This window comes from Platalea leucorodia (assembly GCF_965183815.1).
Source record: "Platalea leucorodia genome assembly, chromosome: 6".
In the NCBI taxonomy this organism is placed as follows: Eukaryota; Metazoa; Chordata; class Aves; order Pelecaniformes; family Threskiornithidae; genus Platalea; species Platalea leucorodia.
The window spans coordinates 50,555,215-50,575,100 of NC_138828.1; the positions used below are offsets into that span (position 1 = coordinate 50,555,215).

Here is a 19,886-nt window from a genome sequence, read left to right on the forward strand (position 1 = left end):
CGACGGCCGCCCGGCCCCTCTGGCTCCTCCCCGCGAAGGGCGGGGGGGCCCGCCCGCTCCAACGGCACGTCGTTCAAACGCCAACGGCGGCAGCGCGCGGGCTGCGGCGGTGAGTCGGTGGCGGGGACGGTACTGCCCTGCCCTCCCCTCCGCGCCGCGTCCTTGAGGCCGTTCCCCGCCGTGCTCCCGGCCCTGAGGCGGGGAAGGAGGCGTGGGGCCGGGCCGAGCGCCACGGCTGAGGAGAAGCGCGGGGCGGCCGCCTGCGCTGCCCTCCGCTCCCCGCGGCCTGCCGGTCGCCGCGGGTGTGCGCTGTCACACGGCGGGAAGCGCAAGGGCTTGTTCTTAAGCGTCGCCCCCACGCGTAGGGGTGCCCACGCGAGCCTTACGTGGGCTCGGGTGCTGAGCCTCTTACAGCTGTGTGACAGTGACGCCTTACGCCGCGCTTAGTGCTGTGACGTTGGACTTCGCGTGACCCAGACCCTGCTGGTTTTTTGTCTTGTTTTAGTTCCTCTGCGTGCTGAAAAAAATTTACCTTTCTGACAGAATGGTGGTTTATAAAGATAATCGCTATCTTAAGTAATTTGTGGGGGCGATTACCAAATCAGAGTCTATCTTTCAGATTTCAGCGAGCTAGATGAGCGCAGATGTCCTGAGCTGTGTGAGAGCAGGACCTTCCACTTTTGATGGGGTTTATCACCCGCCGCTGCGTGATGAAAGCTTGGCAATGGTACAGCCGATCGACAAATGCCGCCTGAACATACCGTCCTACTGGCGTCCCGGTGCCCTGCTCTTCGGCCTTACGCAACAGCTCTCTGAAGCTGAGGGCTAGTTTCAGCTTCATCATCAACTTTCAGGTCAGTTAGCTTCATATTTGTACACTGACGTTTGGTAGCAGGAGTCAGAGTAAGTTTAACATTGGAAACTAAGTTTTGCAGCTTCTCACAACAGGCACTAGCCTACTTTTTGAGGTCGTACCACCAGGTCTAATATCCTGCGTTTTGCACAAAATTCCTCGAATCTTAATTGTAGAAGCTACTTCTATTAGGAGCACAAGATGGAAATTTGATGCTCCTTGTTATTGGTGAGGGAAGATGAGTGGTGGTTGTCAGTCTGCCACAGTTCAGCTCAACATAAGGATAACTAAGCTAATTTTCACTAACGTTAAGAAATTTAGCACTAGGGAGAAAGTTATTTAATATGTTCTTCTAAGGCTGAATCAGTAGCTGGGAGAAAATCTCATGGGTTTATTAGTGTTGAGGAGCATGGATTCTGCCATAGAACTATGTTGCATGATACACACCAGCCAGGAAACCAACGCAGTCATGTTATTTTGAGTAGCGGTTGATTTGCATGTCTAAGCTTCATTTTGCAGCAGGTGTGGATAGCGTGTTTTGTCATAATCGTTACAGATTTTTGAGTTTGGGTTTGTTTTTTTCGTTTGTTTGGGTTTTTTTTACTAACATGTAGGGTCACATATGATGAAATCATGCATTTGTGTCTGTCTTTCCCCTGTAGCATGAGGGAGAAAACTGCTATTTCTAAAATGGCGAGTCCATTTGTTTAAAAAAACCCCCACCAACCAACAACCATCTAAGGCATAAAAATACAAGATGTCCACTATCCTCATCACGAAAAAAGAAATAGTCTTCCATCAAAGGGGGGGGTAATGAAATAGCAAGTTCTTTAAGTCATCTCCCAGGAGACACATTTTCCCAGGGTCTTCATGCGATCATCCTGCTGAGTCAAAAACACTGATGTCCAAACATGTTGGTGACAAAATTTCTTTCTGGCAAGTAAAATAAAAATAATTACTCCCCTTACTTCTGGTGGGACAGAAGAGAGGACAATGAAGTAGGAATTTCCCAGTAAACTCAGAAAGCTAGTCGGTAGTTACACCTAGTCTGTAAGTGTGAATTGTATGTGCTCTAAATAGATGCGTTGCGATAGGTATAGTTGATACAAGAACTGAAGTTACCTTGAAAAGACCTGGTACGTTGGGCTGCTGAGAATCCAAGAGTGTTTGGACTGCAAGAACAGTGGCAGATCTGTTTAAGGTAAGGGTCATCAGCCTTCTCTCAGGTTCAGATCTCCTCCCAGTTGTGTTTCTGCAGAACTATGTCCTGATCTAACTAGGAAGTTTAAAATGAGTAGAGAATTATGGGAATTTTCCTTCGCTTCCCTTCTTTTTAATGGTTGCCTTGTGGGAAAGAGCTGATGGAGGGAATGTCTTTTGCACCCAATTCATTTACAACAGAGCCAACAGCATCAAAATGAAACTGAGGGTTCTGCTAGCACTTCTGAGAAATGCCAATTCCTGTCTATAATTTCATTTTCTTTCTTCCCAAAGAAGAAACTAATTGCAGGAAAAGGAAGGGAGTGGAGGAAGTTTACAGGTCAGGAGACTGACAAGGTCTATAGAGATACTATGTCTGACCCCTGTAAGAGAAAAAACATTCCATTATTTAAACTTGACATAGGCATTAAACTACCAAAACAAGGCAAGCTTAGACGTACCATGGGCAGAAATGTAGGTGTCCAGGAACCTTTACTGTGGAAAGCTTTGAGGGGGATTCAGAGGATCTAAAATTTGGGCTTTGGGGCCCACGAGGGTATTTAAATACTTAAACTCACCTTGTGGATCCAGCTTGTTAAAGGTTTGAACACTTTTGGGTAGGGTCAGTTTCATTTTTATTTTTATCTTTCATTGAAACTGGGAGGTTGTTATAAGAACCAGGGGTTGGTAAGTGGTTATGCTGGGCAGAACAAAAAGATGCACCTTCATCTTTTTTTACTTCTTGCCCCTCTTCTGTTTCACAGTTGGTTAGCAGTGCTCTTTACCGATTTGCAGGTGTTCAGAGGGGCAATGAATTTTCCCAGAAAAAAAAGGTTAATTAAACTTACAAATAATTACACATACGTTAATATGTGTTTATGCTTTACTGCATTATTTTGTAGCATTTGGATTACTTTATGTGACTAGAAGTTAAAGGTTGCAAGATAGCAGGCATTAATTACTGCATCATATGCTATTTCTTGAAAAGAGATAAGATTGCTATCTTAAGTTTGCAAGAAAGCACATGAGATTTTAAAGTAGGTACATGAGATTCTAAAGCAGGCAAAAGTATTACTGATCAATAGCGAAGGTTGGCAGTGGAGAATGGAGCCCTCATTTTGGATTTCCGTTCTTTTGCTTTGAGATATAGACCTCGGAGCTAGAGTCACTGAAATCTTAATTTTTCTCAGGAACTCAAGTGCTGGACTACCCATGAAAATTAATGATCTCATTTGTCTCTCCAACCATAAAGCAGAAATAATCGCTTTTTTTCACTCCTTTCTAATGTTGTGAGGCTAGTTAACGCAGTTTGTATACTTTTTGAGGAGGAATGCAATACCATTCTGTAAACAAAAAAGAAATTTCCTAGGCCTTCTCTTATTGTGTCTATTCTGTTGTGTTTATCTTTGATAGTATTAATATGAAGATCTTTTACTTCCAAAACTGTGTGGAAAGATTTAGTGTTAAAATGAGTATCATAGCAAGGTTGGGTGTTGATTTGGAATATTGGCTACTCTCAGTTAATAAATAAAGTATGCTCAACAAAACCAGAATCAAAAGCAGTGATGAGTACAGGATATATTAAAATTGAGTCACAAACAGAAATTGATACTGATTTGACTCTGTAATTGCTTTAGGACAGATGAAGAGAAAATGGGAAGAAAGACTGAATAAAGTTGAAGAACTAGCGTCTTACTATGAAAGAAACCCTCTTCCTCCAGTTTATAGACCAAAACTGTCCAAACCCTTTCAGCCATCCTCTGTTTGGAAAATATTTTGTCGGCAGGCTGAAGCTTTCAATTATGTAAAAACCTGCAAAGAGGTAAATTATTTCTTAGGTGAATGCCTCTACTCTTCAGGTACTTTCCAGGTTGGACTTCACTTAAAAGCTTGGTTGACAGTAAAGTCTTTATCAGATTGCAGGATGTTTTGTTTTTCTTTCTTTTTTTTTTTTTTCTTTTCTCCAGTCCTGAAACAGCAAGTTTTGATTTGTTTTGTTTTCTTTCTTTGTAGGAGATCATGCTACACTGGAGGTAGCTCTAAGAAGTACTAATTCTAACATACGAATTGATATGTGGTGTTAACCTCTAACAGTAAAAGTGCTTTTTGGTAACATTGTAGTGATAGATTTGTTCCTTCTGAAGATAAGGAAGCTGTCAAGGTTGGCAGGAGAATGGGAAGGTAGTGAGAGCTGAGTAGGAAGAAAGAGGAGGAAAAAACTGAGGAAGAAAAAGAGATAAAGAGGAGGCAGAGACACAATAAAAACAATACAGCTCTCCAATGGCATCAGAGTAGCAAGTTCGGATGATAATAAGTGATGAGCCAAATAAATGTTATGCAAAATGTATTCTCTGTTTTCAGTTCTCTGCATTTAATACTTTTCAAATTGATTGCTGCTTTTAAAGAAAGTACCAGGGTTTCTTCCCACCGTTTTAAGTGTTTAAGTAATCCTGACAGTCTCTTTTCCAAAATGCACTCTCACTGGCTTGGCAGTGGGGTTTTTTTGTTTGTTTTCTTTTCAGATTTCCTTTTTTGGATTTAAATAATGTAGAGTGTTGTCCTGGTTTGGGCTGGGTTAGCTTCCAGCTACTAGGAAGAAAATTAACTCTATCCCAGCCAAAACCAGGACAAGTGTAAAGAATATTTGCTATAAAGCCATATGCTGCCATCATATCCATAAAACTGTTCCTTTCGGGACATTGTTCCTCCTCCTGTTAGATGCACTTGCCACTGATCAGAAAAAAGACGACTTTACAGGGAAAACAGAATTTACATTAATGCACAGCAAAGGAAAGCTTCAAATTTTCACTCGTGTAACTGAAATCAGAATGATGTTCTTAACTAAAAACAGATGCTACTTGGGTTGAAAAAGCATGAGTGATCTGCTTATAGTTTTCTAATATTTACTAACCTTTGACCAAGGAAATTAATGTCAAATAGAAACTTCTGAAGACTTTAACTGGTTCTTTGAATAAAAAAAAAAAAGTTTTTATTTTAAAAGGATGTTCACGTATTTGCCTTGGAAAAGAATGCACGAAGTGGACAGAGGTTTTACCTTGTGACAACATACAAAGAGCTTTGGTTTTATTACACGTGAGTATTTGAAAAGGTACCCTATTCGTTACTGTAAGATAGTAATATACTGGATATACTGTTATCTAGTAATAGCTGTTACTGGATAGCTATCCAGTAGCCATCTGCTGCTCTGACTAGCACAGAACAGTAACGGGTGGCCTGTGGTTTCATCTTGGCCATGGGGAAAATCTTCATAAGGACAAACCAGTGTAATCTATAGTGGGTTTCAACTTTCTTTTTAGTTGCAGACTGCCATTATTTCCTGTGAATTAAGGACCCCGTCTACGGAACTTAAATCTAATCGCAGTAGATTTGCTTTCGCTGTCAGCTTTCCTCAGGGGATCATACCAACACGTGACACAAACATATTTCTATGATTAGTCATATATCAGCTTAAATGGGCATTAATATAAACGTCTGGTTACCAATTTACGGCTTTGTATTTGCGTGATGTAGTTTCAAGCATTGACAATTTGATCATGCGCCAAACTTTTTTTCCCAATTTTTTGTTCTACAATAAAACATTTGGTTATGAAGTAAAAGAAAGCTAAGAGTCAGTTTTTATATGAAAAGTAAACTTGATTTTTTTTTCTCAATTTGAAAATGAGATTAACTTTTAATTTAGTTGGAAAAAAAATCTGTGTAATCTCATTTTTAGTGCTTAAGACATATGAGTGATAACTTAATAAGTTTTCTACTGTAGTTTCCATCATTCCTTAAATTCTCAACAGCATTTCTGTTGACAGTATGTATTATAAGACTTGGGGGGGGATGGGAAGGAGAATATTTCACAAACTTAAATTCTAGGCCAGCCAAATATCTGTGTTGATATTTGATGCTGAAGTTAGTTAGTTACAAATTTTTCAAAGCGTTATAGGGCTGCTACTTTTTTTAATATGGGTGATTGAAAAATAAAAGAATATTTAGGACTTGTGGGATCCTTGTTTGCAACTGATAAATATGTATAATGTTTATCATGAGAGGTTGTGATTTTTGTTTTTCCTTAGGAAAGGTTATAAAACAAGTCTTATGCATTGCTATGAAGTAATTCCTGAAAAAGATGCTTGCAAACTTTATTTTGATTTGGAGTTCTACAAACCAGCAAATCCTGGTGCAGATGGCAAGAGTATGGTTGCAAAGTTAATTGAGGTAAACTGAAGCAAAGTCATGTTGTAGATTAATATGAATTTGTTGTTGATTTAATATGAAACCAAAGCATTTACCACTTTATCTTGATTATTCTGTAGTAAAAAGAAAGAGAATTGTAGACCTAGTGGTTATTTTTAATGAAGTAAAAAGTACTGTTATAATTAAAGCAAAGGTTCTCTCCTTTAAATGAAAGGAAAAAATAGAGAATGGTGGTTGCTGAAATGCTTGTATTCACTGTAGGTTTACTGATATGATAAGTTTGCTTTTGCCGATTGCTCTATGTGCTCTGCCACTTCAAAGCTGTAAAACTGAGGGAGTGTTTAGGTATGCTTCAGTGTAACATCAATAAAAGTTCCATTCAGATGTTCCTCAGTTCATTTCCTTTGTCAGCTGGTGCAGTTGGATATCAAGGCTCCAATAGACCCCTCCTGATTTTAGGTATCTTCGGATGGCAGTTCATTATAGTTGAGTTAAATGATAATGTGGAGGACATCAGGTGACTGCACTTATCAGTTTGGTACCTAAAGTTAAATATCTTTGTTAATTATCAATTTTATTAAATAGTGCAACTTTCCGTTTTGTTGCAAATTTGGCTGGAAAATTTGCTCCACTGCAAATTCAATATGACAGAGGTGGAAAATAAAGCAGGTTTTTAGAAGAATATCTTCTGTTCCAATAAAAACCTCTTTGTGAGTGGCCATTTATTTGTGAGACTTCTGATGCTTACGTGTCCCTAGCTGGAAAGGAAAGAAAGATGATGATTGAGGTTGTTCCTTTGTAAAGAACCCTTCATTGGTACAGAATCCGGAGGGGTTTACTCCATTGTGGATCGAGTCTGAAATCTAGAGATTCCTCAGGTTAAGAACAAAACTTTGGATTTGCTGGGTGGGGGATCTGAGATGCTAAAATCCTAAGCTTCCAGACCCTTAGGTTCTGAGTCCCAGTCCTAAACATACGTAATCACAAGCTTAGCTTATAGAAGGTTTTTAGATCTATTTTAGAGCCAGACATCTTAAGTTTTCCACTTAGTTAGTGTTCATTGGGTCATACCAATGAATTAGCTAAATCATAACAGTGAATTAGCATACCAAGCCTTTGTATCATGCTAGCCTCTATCTTCCATTCTAGATAAGCCTGCATTACAAACATTGTCACTGTGGGTGTGAACTGCTTTGTGGTGGGAAAAAGCAGAAAATAAAGACGCTAAATTAGACTTTAACATGAAAAACTGAAAAATCTGCTCAGCTTATCACTGTTAATATATTCAGTGACTTGCTTATACACTCTATGTCAAATTTGGTTAAAATTTGTTATGAGTTAGCTTGAATTAAATTAATTGTATGCTCAAAATGAGAAAAAAAACTTGAAATAAAGATGTAGCATCTGCATTTGTGTTAGGTTTTATAGATACCACTATTAAAATGCTAGAGAAAATAGTCTAATGCATGTTTATCATTTCAGCTTGTCAGCCAAAAATTAAAAGAACTTTATGATGTAAATTGTTCAGCCAAAGATGTCTTGAATTTAGATTCCAGTACTGATGAAAAATTTAGTCGACACTTAATATTTCTACCCCAAAAGACTGTATTTAAGGATAATATTCATGTTGGTAAGTGTGTTCTTTTCTCTTACACCTAGAAATAAAAGGTGAGGTTTTGACTTTGTACAGTACCATCTCACATTTGAATACTTATTTTAATTGAATTATACGTGGAAACAAATACGTATTCCCAGCAGAAATGACTACCTATTTCTACTTCATTAAGCCTCATTATTTCTCAACCCATCTTCTACTTCCTTTTTCTATAATTAGCATTTGTGTTTGCAAAAATGTAACTTTTTTTGTGCCTGTATGTTTCATTTACGAAACTATTGGCAAGACTGGCTTTTGGCTTGAAAATTGTTTTACAGCGTGACTATGAGTCCTTCATTTCCAGGTTAATATGTCTGTCTCAACAATTAAAGCTACAATTGTTGGCTGTAAAGACAGTTGGTTTGTGCTCAGCACAGGGTCAGAAAGGCAGGACAAAGATGGTTTCAAGCCACCTGTGCATGAAGACGATTAAGAGAAAGCTGAAAGCAATTTTAGTTGTTGATGTAAGTTGGGATTTCATGGGATATGGCAACTCCAGCACAAAGAACTGCCAGTTCAGGGTTGTCTTGACTCCATTTTAAAAATAAGTATAATACTACCTCCTCACTTCACAGAAGTATTTTGAACATACTTTTAAAATACTGATTGTGAAGCACTGAGGTGCTAGTGGTGAGCATTGAGAAAAGTTAATGTTGAAATTCATAATTTATTCTTCTTGTGTATATGTATGTTCTGTATGGTGTGCAGTAAAGCAGGCTTATAGACATGCATTGAACACCGAGGGCGCAATAGAATATCAGCTGAGTTTTGTCAGAGTGCAGCAGGAACTGATGGAAAACAGCTTGCCCAGCGGTGGAATTAAAATCTGTATCAACCTACAAATGCAGAAGTTTGGGTTATTTAACATTGCACCTGCAGCCTTGGTTTTGTTGTTTCTTAATATTTGAGTGTTTGGTTTTGTAATCTTTGTTCCTTATTGTGTTCCTTTCAAACAGACAAACAGGGTGAGGGAGCGGAAGCAGAAATGCTGTTATATAGTACCATATTAATAATCTCATGGGTTATTGGAAGGGATGAAATATAGATTTGTGACATTTAGCTCTACCGTTTGCGTTCAGAAGGAACTGTGACAACAGCAGGAGGATTACGTGTTATCAGAGAGAATGAAATTACATGCTTTGTGACTGGGTTTCCACTGGCAGTACAACAGGAAGAGCTGAGAGTGTTGGGATCATAATTTGGGTCCCACTCAGGTTGCGGCTTTTATTCTGCTGTCTGCTTGGTCACAATCTGTCTGAGTGTCTTCATGCCCAGTCTTTCTTTTCCTTTCTTACCCTTACCTCCTTTTTTAGCTCTGCACCTTCCCTCATTCCAGCCTTGAGTAAAGCTTATACTATATGTCTTCTTTTTTTATACCTTCTGTGTTTTTTAAGTAGCTTCTTACTGTGCACTGTGTATGTCCTAGCAGGGGATTGTAGAGAGCACAGGGAAGATGGGCTCTTTGCTTTTAGTACTCAGTGACAGCACAGTGATGCTGTCATTAATGAGACAGTGCTGGGCTACTTTCTAGCCCAGTACAGCATTAGAGAAAATAATCTTGTCCTTTTGAATTGTCTTGTTATTTCATGGGCAGAACACACGTACTGTTGGATCAAAGTTGTATAGGGTTGGCAAATGGTCTGTGTTGCTCTGAGGAATCGCCTATGAAAGGTCTTGTCAGCATGAACAGCCAGAGGAGTAGAGCAACCTGTAAGGAGAGGCTGGATCTTGTAGGCCTGCGTGCATGTACAACTTTTTTTTTTTCCCCCAAAATATTTTTAATATACGCACGTGGTCCATGGCCTAAGCATCACTTCAGGCCAAATTTCAGATCCTTACTCCAACACAGAAGCCATAGGATTTCTCAGAACCATTTTTTTCAGCTTTTTTTGACATTAAAAACCCTATTTCTCATTCTTGGGAGCAGTGAATCTCTGTCCCTCAACCTTTTGAGGAGTAGCTCGCATGGCAAGCTAAGCAGATTGTCAAAGTTGTAAGCGAATGCTTATAGTATTGGCTGCCAGCCCCAGGCGTGACACAGAGCAGTTATTTCTTACGGGACACTGTGGTAACAGCTACAAACCCCAAAAACTTAAATGGGATCACTGCAATTTTTAGTTCAAAAGTATGGTCTTTAACTCCTCTGCCACTGTGAACTCTTAAGTAATACATGGATGATAAATAGTTTGGTATGACAGCAATTCTAGCCCGTGATCTTGATGACTACATTACATTAGTCGGTTCTTTCAGTAGAAGCTTCGACTGTTTATTCTAGTCCATTAGTTGTGTTCTGCGTCTCTACCGTGACGTGAATTTGACGTGTTTACTGTCAGACTTAAAATATATTTAGAGATTGTGTTCTGCCTTTGCCTTTTCAAAAAGATGCTGAAGCTGCAGTAAAAATTGATTTTTTTTTTTTTTGAGAGAGATGTAAATGTCAGTGTTGAATTCATGCATGTTACCAATAATATTGCACTCTAGACTTTTCATTAATGCATTTTAGTAATTATGTGCTTGACAAACCTGGCTTAAAGTGTATTAGCTTTGTACTTTGTGCAAAATATTCTGCTGTAGGACATAACTAAGAATGCAGATAACTTCATAAAGTAATTTCACAGAATCTGTAGGAAAATCTATATATTCTTTGAGGTGACAGAAAGATTTTGTCTAATATTAAACTTAAAAGGGTTAATATATTTTTCAGACACATTCAAGTGTTGTCTTTTTTAAAAATTCATCATTGTGGTGTTCTTTCTAATAAAAATTACTTTAAGATGAGTTAGTGGTATTTATGTGGGATAAACTAGAATATGAACTTGGATTACATTATTTCATAAGCATTTTATGTCAGGAGTCACGCACAAAGTGCATGGTCTTAAAATTAAATATGATTAAAAACTTTTAGCATGTAATATTTGGAATTTGTTACTAGTTAGAATTAAAATACAGGGACTGAGTTGATAGCTCATGTAAGAAAGCACAGGAGATCATGTAGGTCCGTCTGCAGGAAAGCTGTGGAGACATGTGAATTTACATTGATCTACACAGCTGACAAATCCCAAATATAAAAATACAAAATACAGTCAAGAATGAAAAGTGTGAAATGCAGGGTTTAGTTCCCACATCTGACCAGTTAGAAGAAACGGGAAGAGAGAAGACAAAGGTGTGTGTGAATGATAAAGAACTCCCCAAATAATCTTTCCCTGACAGAACCCTTGCTGTTCTGACACCAGAGTGATCGTTACTTCATTAGACACACAAAAAAAGGAAGTGATCAACCAGGACTTTTAAAGATACTTTAACTTTTGTGGTAATTGAAATAAACTTCAGTTCTGAGATAGGTACATTTTCTCCCTAAACGGGAGATCCAAGTAACGATTGTTACAAACCTAAGAAATCCTGCGTGCATATTTGGACGCACAGGGTTAAAACGCTGTCTGTGACTATGAATCATTTGTACGCCTCAGTAGTCCTGTAATGAATTACGAGGACGGTGATATTGGTGCGTGATACACTGAGTCATTCTGCTGATACGTAGCATAGGAGGACCGATACTTCATGTTCTCTCAGGTTCCCCACTGAAGCTTCACCCAACAACTGCAGAACCCTCCTTGCCAGTATTCCTTCCTCCTCCTAGGTTTTTTTTCCACATCTGTATTTATTCTATTCTCTTTCTCCCTGCAAATAATTTGGCCATGGTTTTTATTTGTCTGTCTTTGGTTACCATCTAGCAGAGCCTGGAGGTACAGCAGGAGTTGAATTACAATACTGGGAATTTGAAAAGTCATTGCAAAATACTTTTGTTAAAGCAATTTGTTGTTCTGGTAAGGCCTGGTCAAACTTACATCAGTTAATACACCGTGAAGCTGCAAGAAAACCTTTTTAATCATTCTGCAAGTGAAATTAGGGGAAGCAGTAGGGAGAGTGACAATCACAAGCTCTTCAGAATCCTAAATCTGAGCTTGTTAATGTCATCGCACGCTGTCGTTAACTACTGCAAAAATATTCAGCTAAATGATTAAAAACTACCTATGGTTGGATGAAAAAATAAGTTGTATAATAGCAAAGCTATATGAATGCTTTATGCGTGTATTGAAGAGTTTCACTAAGTGGTACTTGAAATATTAAATCAAACTACATTTTGTAAAGCACCGTGACTACTTTACTTACTTTTTTATATGACGATCATCTTTAACAAAGTGGTCCTACATTAAGCATTTGAATAAGTCGTACTATTAACAGCCTGTTCATCTGCAGAAATGTTGGTGCTAAGCTAGCATGAAGACCCAGATTGAACTTGCTCAGTAAGTTGCTGACATTCTAGTGGAAAATTCAGGTTCACAGAAATTTCAGTGCAAAAGTCTTCCTCGTATTAATCATTAAATCAAGATCATTTGTGCTCCAAGCACGGGAGCAGCTTGAGCTCTTGTCTGTCAGAGGCTTTAATTAACTGCAGTGATAGAGGTGTTGTGATGGGTAGAAGAAATTCTTTTGAAAGACACAAAAGACGTTTATTTCAATTTTGCATTTCTGTCTGGGACTTTGAATTTAGTTCAGGAAATTGTAGTGACAGCCTATGCAGTTATGTTGTCTTTATTTCTAATGAGGAGATTGCCAAGCCAACTCGCTTTGCGGTTCTCTCTGTTCTCAGTCGTAAAATTGCAAGGGGGAGGATTGTGGCTGTATGATACAATTAATATATGCACAACTGTTTATTTTCCCATGTTTTTTTTTTTAAAAAAAAAGTTTAGTAAAACTTCTTGCCAAGAATGGGTTTTGTAGTTACTAACCAGAACCATTTTGTGCACTGGGCTGGTCCAAAAGATTTTTTAAAAAACTCCAGAAGGGGAAGAAACCCCCCCAGACTCCAACCACTTCCATCTTGGCTGTTTTGAAAAATATTTGCACAGGTTGCAGAGTTAAGTTCTTTCTTGACTCATACATGACGTTATCTGCTTTGGGTTTGTTTGTTTTTAAGGTAACTTTGTGAGAACCATTTTGCAGCCTGCTATAAGGTTAATGGAGCGTAAAGCTGCTGTTGTGAATCCAGAAGAAGGAGCAGGACATGATTTCCAGCGTTCTGCAGAAGCTGTTGGATTAAGTGGTTCTCTTACAAACCTCGCAGCCATCGAAGATGCTTCCAAAGGCTGGCCAGCCAGTGCTGGCAAAACAAATGATATGGAAACACCACACCAGGGAGAAGATGCGGAATTTTCTTTTCTAATAGTAAACAATAAAGAAGGAGACAAGCAACTTTTTGTGGATCTAGGTAAATATAAGAAGTGATTTTTAACCTCTTTGGAATGCAACAAAGGTTAAGAAATTGGATGTTCCTTAATCTTTGATTACAGACAGTAAGAACAACAACGTTCTTATTGTTATCCCTACGATCAGAATTTAAACCAAATACAGTATGTGCTGAAACTGTAATCATAAATGCTGTACTTTGAAGGAGCCTCAGATTCTTGGTCCATGGAACTTCTTATATTCCATTTAATTATTTTGTTCTGAAGTTTGAAGAAACTCTTGCCACACAAGACTCTAATTTTGTTCTTAAGGACTTAGTGCTCCTATTTGGATTAAAAGAGGATAGCATATATTGCATTTTTGTCATTTCAGTTGAATTGGAAGTTGCTTCATTATGGAACAAGTCTTACAGGTGTGGCCTTCGGTATTGTTCTACATGTGTGAATCGAGCCCTCTTCCCCCCCCGCAATGGCAGTTGTTAGGTTTTAATGACAGAGTAATAGACATTTTGGGCTGGGCACTTCATGCCCCAGTTGTGCTTAGCCTGTTCATGGTATTAAAATGCTAAAAATCTCCAGGAGCACAGCAGCCATAGGCAACCTAAAGTTTGACTGTTTCACCCTTCTCCATCCGTTTATCTGGTTCCTCTGCTTTTTGCCCTGTCTCAGTGAAATGAAAATAGTGTAGCACGGCCTTGTGTGCTTTTTGTGTTTTAGCGTTGTTTTATGTGCTTGAGGACTGGTGCGTGTTTTTTCTCAGACTTCTCTGAAGAACCCCCACTTCTTCAAATTCTTCTCATGGAATTCAGGATCACTTTTATTGCTGGCCTCTTCAGGATGTCCTATTTGTTGAAACGTAACCCCAAAGTTGTCCCTGTATTAGGCTTCTGCATTACTGATTCAGAAGGATGACTTCGCACCTACTGTTCAAAATTCCTTCAAGCATATTCGTGAATGGAAATTAAAAAACCCTGAATTGTTTACTGTGTCACTTCACCTTTTAAGAATTTGATGTTAGTCCCCAAAAATTAACCATCCTCAATATTTCTGTTACACACATTACCTCAAAACTGGACGGCTAAAATCAAAATAGCTGGAATACTGAGTTACCTCATGAGGCTGCAGTGATAGAAAGGGATGTGATGTTTGTGTTGTATGACATCTTTTAATTCTTTTATCTCCATGAAAATTCAGTGTAACCCACAAATAACGCCCACCTCCTCAAGACATTCATAGACAGATGAGGCAATGTTTACGATACCTGTTCATTTTTTTGTTTGTTTTTGAGATTGGAAGGAAGTTTTCCTGGTACATACTTCACAGTGAACGACACACAAGTGGTGTCTGGTACACAAAGCCCGGGAAGTTTGATGAATATGAAGTACTCGCTGCTTACAATAATTGTGTAGCTTTTTATGCTCAGCTGTATTTCACAAAGTTAATGCGAAAGCACCGTTTTTTTGTACTGGAAGAAACTTTTAGCAATTACAATGTCAAAAGGATTAAAATGCCTCTGTAGAGGTGTTGAGTGTTTGTCTTAATCCTTCTATAACATAAAAACGTACATGTGTGCGTGATCTTGCTTTGTTGCGTTTCTTCTACGGGAGGTGAGCTGAAGTCGTAAGAGTTTTTGTCCATTGTTTAATTTCCAAGCACTAAGTACCTTAAATCCTAGCCAGCATTGTTATGTTAAGAAATACTTGTTTTCCTGTAGGAGTTTATACAAGGAATAGAAATTTCCGGATGTATAAATCGTCAAAAGCAGGAAAAAATGTGATCCTGAAGATAGCAGAGGATAACAAGTTTGTCCCTAACTGTGAAGAGAATGTTTCCTTGGAAGAAGCATACTTTCTTTCCTCTTTGATCTGCAACATCAGGTAATTGTTTAATTCTAGTGGAATTTACAGTATCTTTAAATATATGTTTCAGTGATTTTTCTCCTGCAGCAGTTATGAACAATTACTATCAATGGACAGTTATTCCATGAACATTGTTATAGTGTAATTTAGGAGTTTCCAGTAGAATTCCTTGTTTTTGAAGAAAAAATTTCTTCGGACTACTTTTTTTTTTTTTTTTTTTCCTTCCCCCAAACCTACCTTCAAATGTTTAAAGAACACAGAATGTGTGGTATGGCTCCTGAGTTGTGCCTCATTTCTCTGTACACACTCAAAATGCTGAAATGTAACCGTTATTAAGTTTGGTTGGATTCTGTATGGTTCTGAAAGGAAAAATTACAGATTTCCAGTCAATTAAATACAAAGAGTCTATTTTCCAAAGCAAGATAAAAAAATAAAAAGGATTTTTGTACTTGTTTACTTGCATACCAGATTTCCCATTCAGTGCAGATACCTCCTTAGGCTGGATGCTGGTACGTATAATAATCAACTTTTCTGCATCTAATCTAAACCTCCGATCTATCTTGCCCTGCACCGACTGTATCTTAAGATGATCCTAATTGTTACTGTAGCAGAAAGAAGGTTAAAGTGGTACCTCCATCTGTATGATATTATGTATAATATTTTTATGACAAACATATATTTGTTGTGACTTCATTTTTTGTATCCTGAAATGTTCATGGTCTTGAACTGATGCCAGTGGCCCTGTAGCATCCACTGCGTGGTGTATTCAGATCACGGGTATCAGCCGAGTCTGTCATAAATATGGATGAGGAATTGTGCTGCGTTGAATTTCGTCTTCTGTGATCATCTGGCTTCCAGCTAGGAATATGGCAAGGAAAGCAGTTCATTGCAGAAGGCAAAACAAAAAAGGTTGAAACCTTTCCAAGGGTATATAGGCATAAATATTACACCTACCGCAAATACTGCAGTGGACCAGCGGCCTTTAAATGGCCGGGTCCTGGGATTTTTGCCAGGAAACAAATTTTGCTGTTCCGAAGGAGGAAACCCTGCCCTCTGCTAGTGTAAGTCAGAGGAAACTGTCAAAATGAGAAGAAAAAGTGCTGTACGGGTAGCGAAAGGTAGTGTGCAGGATCACAGGATGGCTGACGTTGGCAGGGACCTCTGGAAGTCATCTGGTCCAGCTCCCTCTGCTCCAGTGGGGCCACCCAGAGATGGTGGCCCAGGACTATGCGATGTTGTGCCACACTATGTTATGTTACAGTATGTTATACCAGACTGTTACGCTGTAAGAATCACACATTTTCCTTTGTATTCTTTCTTTTCTTCAGAGTGAAGGATGACACAAAAGTTCTGTCATCGGGCTTTTCAGAGGAGGAGAGAAAAATGCCTGCTTTTATAAACAGTAAAACTACCAGAAGCAGTAGAGGTACCTCAAGCCTTTTCTATTGTATAGAAAAAACAAGTACTCTTAAATGAGATGTACTGTGACTTACACACCTGGAAACCTCTTAGAGAGCTTTTCTTCAGCTAGCTTTCTGCAGGAGGCAGAGCACAGCGGTCGTGAAGGGCGTTCTGCAGCACCTGAATGCCACGTACCCTCCTCTCCCGCTCCCAGAGCTGTCACGCTGTGTCCCAGTCCCCCCGTACCTGAGGTGGGAGCGGTTTAAAGATCTACGGGAAGTTAACACTGGATTTATCCCTGGTTTTATTTAATGATTTGGTGTGATTCATGTACATCTTCTGTCTGTGGTCTATATAAAATGTGTAACAATTACAGATTACAATGACAAAACCAGTAACAGTACGTATCATCTGTGGTCTTTGTTTTAACAGATTCCATGGAAGGTTATCGGGATTCGCCATATCCAGAAATTGATTATTTTGTTCGTTCTTTGGTTAATAAAGACGGGGTGCAAGGAGGTAAAGACCACTTTACTATTTACAAATGAGTATTCTGCAGCAGGATTTTTAAAGAATTAATTACTTTTTTCCCCCCAGGGATACGACGATGGAATTATCTCTCTCTGGAAGAAATACTTATATACGATATTTCTGGTTACCGTTGGTGTGAAAATATTGGAAGAGCTCACAAAAGTAACAACATAATGTATGTTCTTTAACTATTCACTAGTCACATTAAAACAGCTCTATTTATTTTCCTGCTCAACTATTATTCTATAAAAATGCTGAAAATCTCTTATGCATAGAATCAGCACCTGTTAAAATTTCTGCTCTCTTGCTCTGTGGGGATACAATGCTTATTAAAAAAACCAAACCAAACCAAAAACCTCCCCCTCCCTAAATTTACTTTGTGATAACTGAACTTGTATTTCCAATATCTCTATGAAATAATCTTCATGCTACCTAAAATACGTGCCTAAAGATGCTAACATACAAGTCAGAGTATGTTAAAGCTGTTAAGCGGTACTGTGCTTTGATGCTTCTTAGCTAGGAAGCTGAACAAACAGAACTAAGATAAAGGAAACAGACCACTTTTAAATTCATTTACAGTGCACCTTACGTTACATTCTTATGTTATTAAAATGACAAAGGTAACTCCTGCCACCACTTTGGTCAAGATGAGTTTTGCTAGTGACTCTACGAGGACTCGGGCTTCTTACAGTTTTAGCAAAATAAGTGTTGAAAAATCAGGGTTTTTAGATGACATTAGAATTGCAGTATATCATTAGTAGAAATATTTTAACTTCAAAATAATTGTACATAACATTTAAAATAACTGAAGGATAAGGAATGTGTTTTTGAGAAATATAGGTATTAAAAAAAAAAAAACCAACCCACAGCCACTAGGCTAGATGAACTTGGTGTTTCTCAAGCAAGTTGCTTGAAGCGTGGTGTTTCTAAACCCAGCTGGAAAGGCTGGGTTGTCTAATCAGTTGACAGGAAATAGTGATTTTTATCTGGCTTTTATAATGAAATTATCTGTAACAGCAGCAGGAACAAAATCTTATTTTACAGTTAGCTCCCACGTACAAATCTTACTTTAATGACTTTTTCTTCCAAGCTTAATGTAATGAAGTTAACTAAATTTCACTTTTGGATATTAGTCTTAAAAGAAATATATTTTTAACTTAAGAGGCCTGAAGTTTATTGAAAAAATAAGACGGTACAAAAAAAAAAAAGTATGTAATAAGTATGTCAGAGTATGAAAGCAATATCCATAGATGGGGACAAACAAAACCTGTTCATTTAGCGTCAGAGTTCCCTACTGCATGCATTCACTTCATTTATGGGCTGTTACTAAAAACTAAATTCTTTCATTCTTAGGATTCTGGTAGATCTGAAGAAGGAAGTCTGGTATCAAAAGTGTCACGATCCAGTCTGCAGAGAAAACAACTTCAAATCACAAAGTATGTATTCTGTGATTTCAAAGCAATTATACTTAATACTTTTTGGGATGCTAACTTTACTTAATGCCATGTATTTGATTTAGGTTTTCCATTACCACCGGGGATATGTCTCCCTTTTCTTTTCAAAGAGGTATGTTTTTGTCCTATCGCTATGCTAAAGTTCTTGTGAGTAAAGCTGTCTCTGGAAGTCATTGAAAATCACCACCAGCGCAGCCTGTTGAGCGCCATGCAGTAGTTACACTGGCATAGAACAGCTCCCCAGGGCAGCTGTGCTGGTGTGGTAACTCCATATATTCTTTTTTAAGTTCTCCAGCAGCAGATCTAGCACAAACACTGTCAGCACAGATAAAGCTTAAGTTACCGCAACAGCCTAACTTCACCTGGGACTAAAGATTTTCTTCCGTTTTGGTCTGAAGAGCAGTTCCCAGTGCATAAACCAACACCACCCCTACAGGTGCAGAATGGAAAAACTGCCCAAGTTAAGCTCTGCTGTGCATGTTTGACTTCATGCTGGGCCAGCTAAAATAGAAGCGCTCCTGGAACGCTTGAGTCGGTCAGAGTCAAATTTAAGTCAGCGACCCTCAAATGTGAAGTTCACGTAACTCCATTTTAGTGTATTAAAGCAGTTATGTTTACCCACATGGGTAGAATATTTAAACCGACCTGATACTGCACCTAGATTCTAAGCCCTGAACATAACAGTTTTTTCCACTGAGTGGGCAATAGGAGTTGGCATCCCTGCAACTTTAAATTTGCACTTTCTACTTTTATACTGTCATACTGCAGAATGGCACAGTAAGCTCTACTTAAGCAGATCCTCAATAGTTATTAGTGTTATTTCACAGAAAGCGTAATTTAAATGCATTTTCAGATCCTGACAGTACCTTTAAACAGACACTAAAATTAGTTTCAGCCTTGTATTATTTTAAGAAGCTGTATACAACAGACTACTTGTAGTTTGCTAGAAAACCAGCAAATTCCTATTCCTATGAAAACGGGCTTCCACAGGATCGCGTGGCTATAAAGTAACCTGCTGGGAAATCTGCCGCGTTGGCCAGCTTTCTGTAGTATCCATTACACGTGACAGTACGAGTTTCAGGCTTTCAGATCAGAGCGGTTAAAGCTATGAAGACCATTTTCATATGCAATAAATAGCATTCTTGTTTCTAAAAGGAAGAAGAGTATACACTAATGGATGCAAGGGGGAACACAGGAGAAAAAGTAAAACCCCATTCTAATGCATCAGACTTGTCGAAAAGCTCAGTATCTCTGGAGAAGAGCTCGTCTCAAGACTTGCTGTTGTCAGACAGCGAGTGGGACAATGCAAGCGATGACGCCTGTTTCCTAGAAGCTACTGAAGATGTGGAACTAGCTGAAGCTGCAAATGATAGTCTGAATTATGCCATGGAAGAAATTCCTGATGAAGTTCTTCTGGAATCTTTAAGGAAACAGGACACTTGCAATAAAGGCGGCAGCTAACCAGGGACTTGGCTAGCAAACAGA

General features: G+C 38.6%; 1 protein-coding gene across 4 annotated transcripts; it reads left to right on the top strand.

The window, feature by feature from the left end:
• The first annotated feature begins 44 nt into the window (after window positions 1–44).
• PRIMPOL (primase and DNA directed polymerase) lies at window positions 45–19,874 on the top strand. 4 transcript variants are annotated; one of them, XM_082315743.1, is made up of 15 exons: window positions 45–109; window positions 620–854; window positions 1,934–2,054; window positions 3,691–3,875; window positions 5,055–5,146; window positions 6,136–6,277; window positions 7,739–7,886; window positions 12,889–13,179; window positions 14,871–15,033; window positions 16,344–16,441; window positions 16,849–16,935; window positions 17,014–17,122; window positions 18,301–18,383; window positions 18,467–18,513; window positions 19,557–19,874. In XM_082315743.1, the coding sequence occupies exons 4-15, from the start codon at window positions 3,696–3,698 to the stop codon at window positions 19,860–19,862; spliced, it is 1,746 nt and encodes a 581-aa protein (XP_082171869.1). In that variant the 5' UTR covers window positions 45–109; window positions 620–854; window positions 1,934–2,054; window positions 3,691–3,695; the 3' UTR covers window positions 19,863–19,874. The 4 variants fall into 4 exon arrangements, with proteins under 4 accessions (XP_082171869.1, XP_082171868.1, XP_082171870.1 ...); XM_082315742.1 differs by having other exon boundaries at window positions 1,948–2,054; XM_082315744.1 differs by having other exon boundaries at window positions 1,954–2,054.
• Window positions 19,875–19,886: the final 12 nt, after the last annotated feature.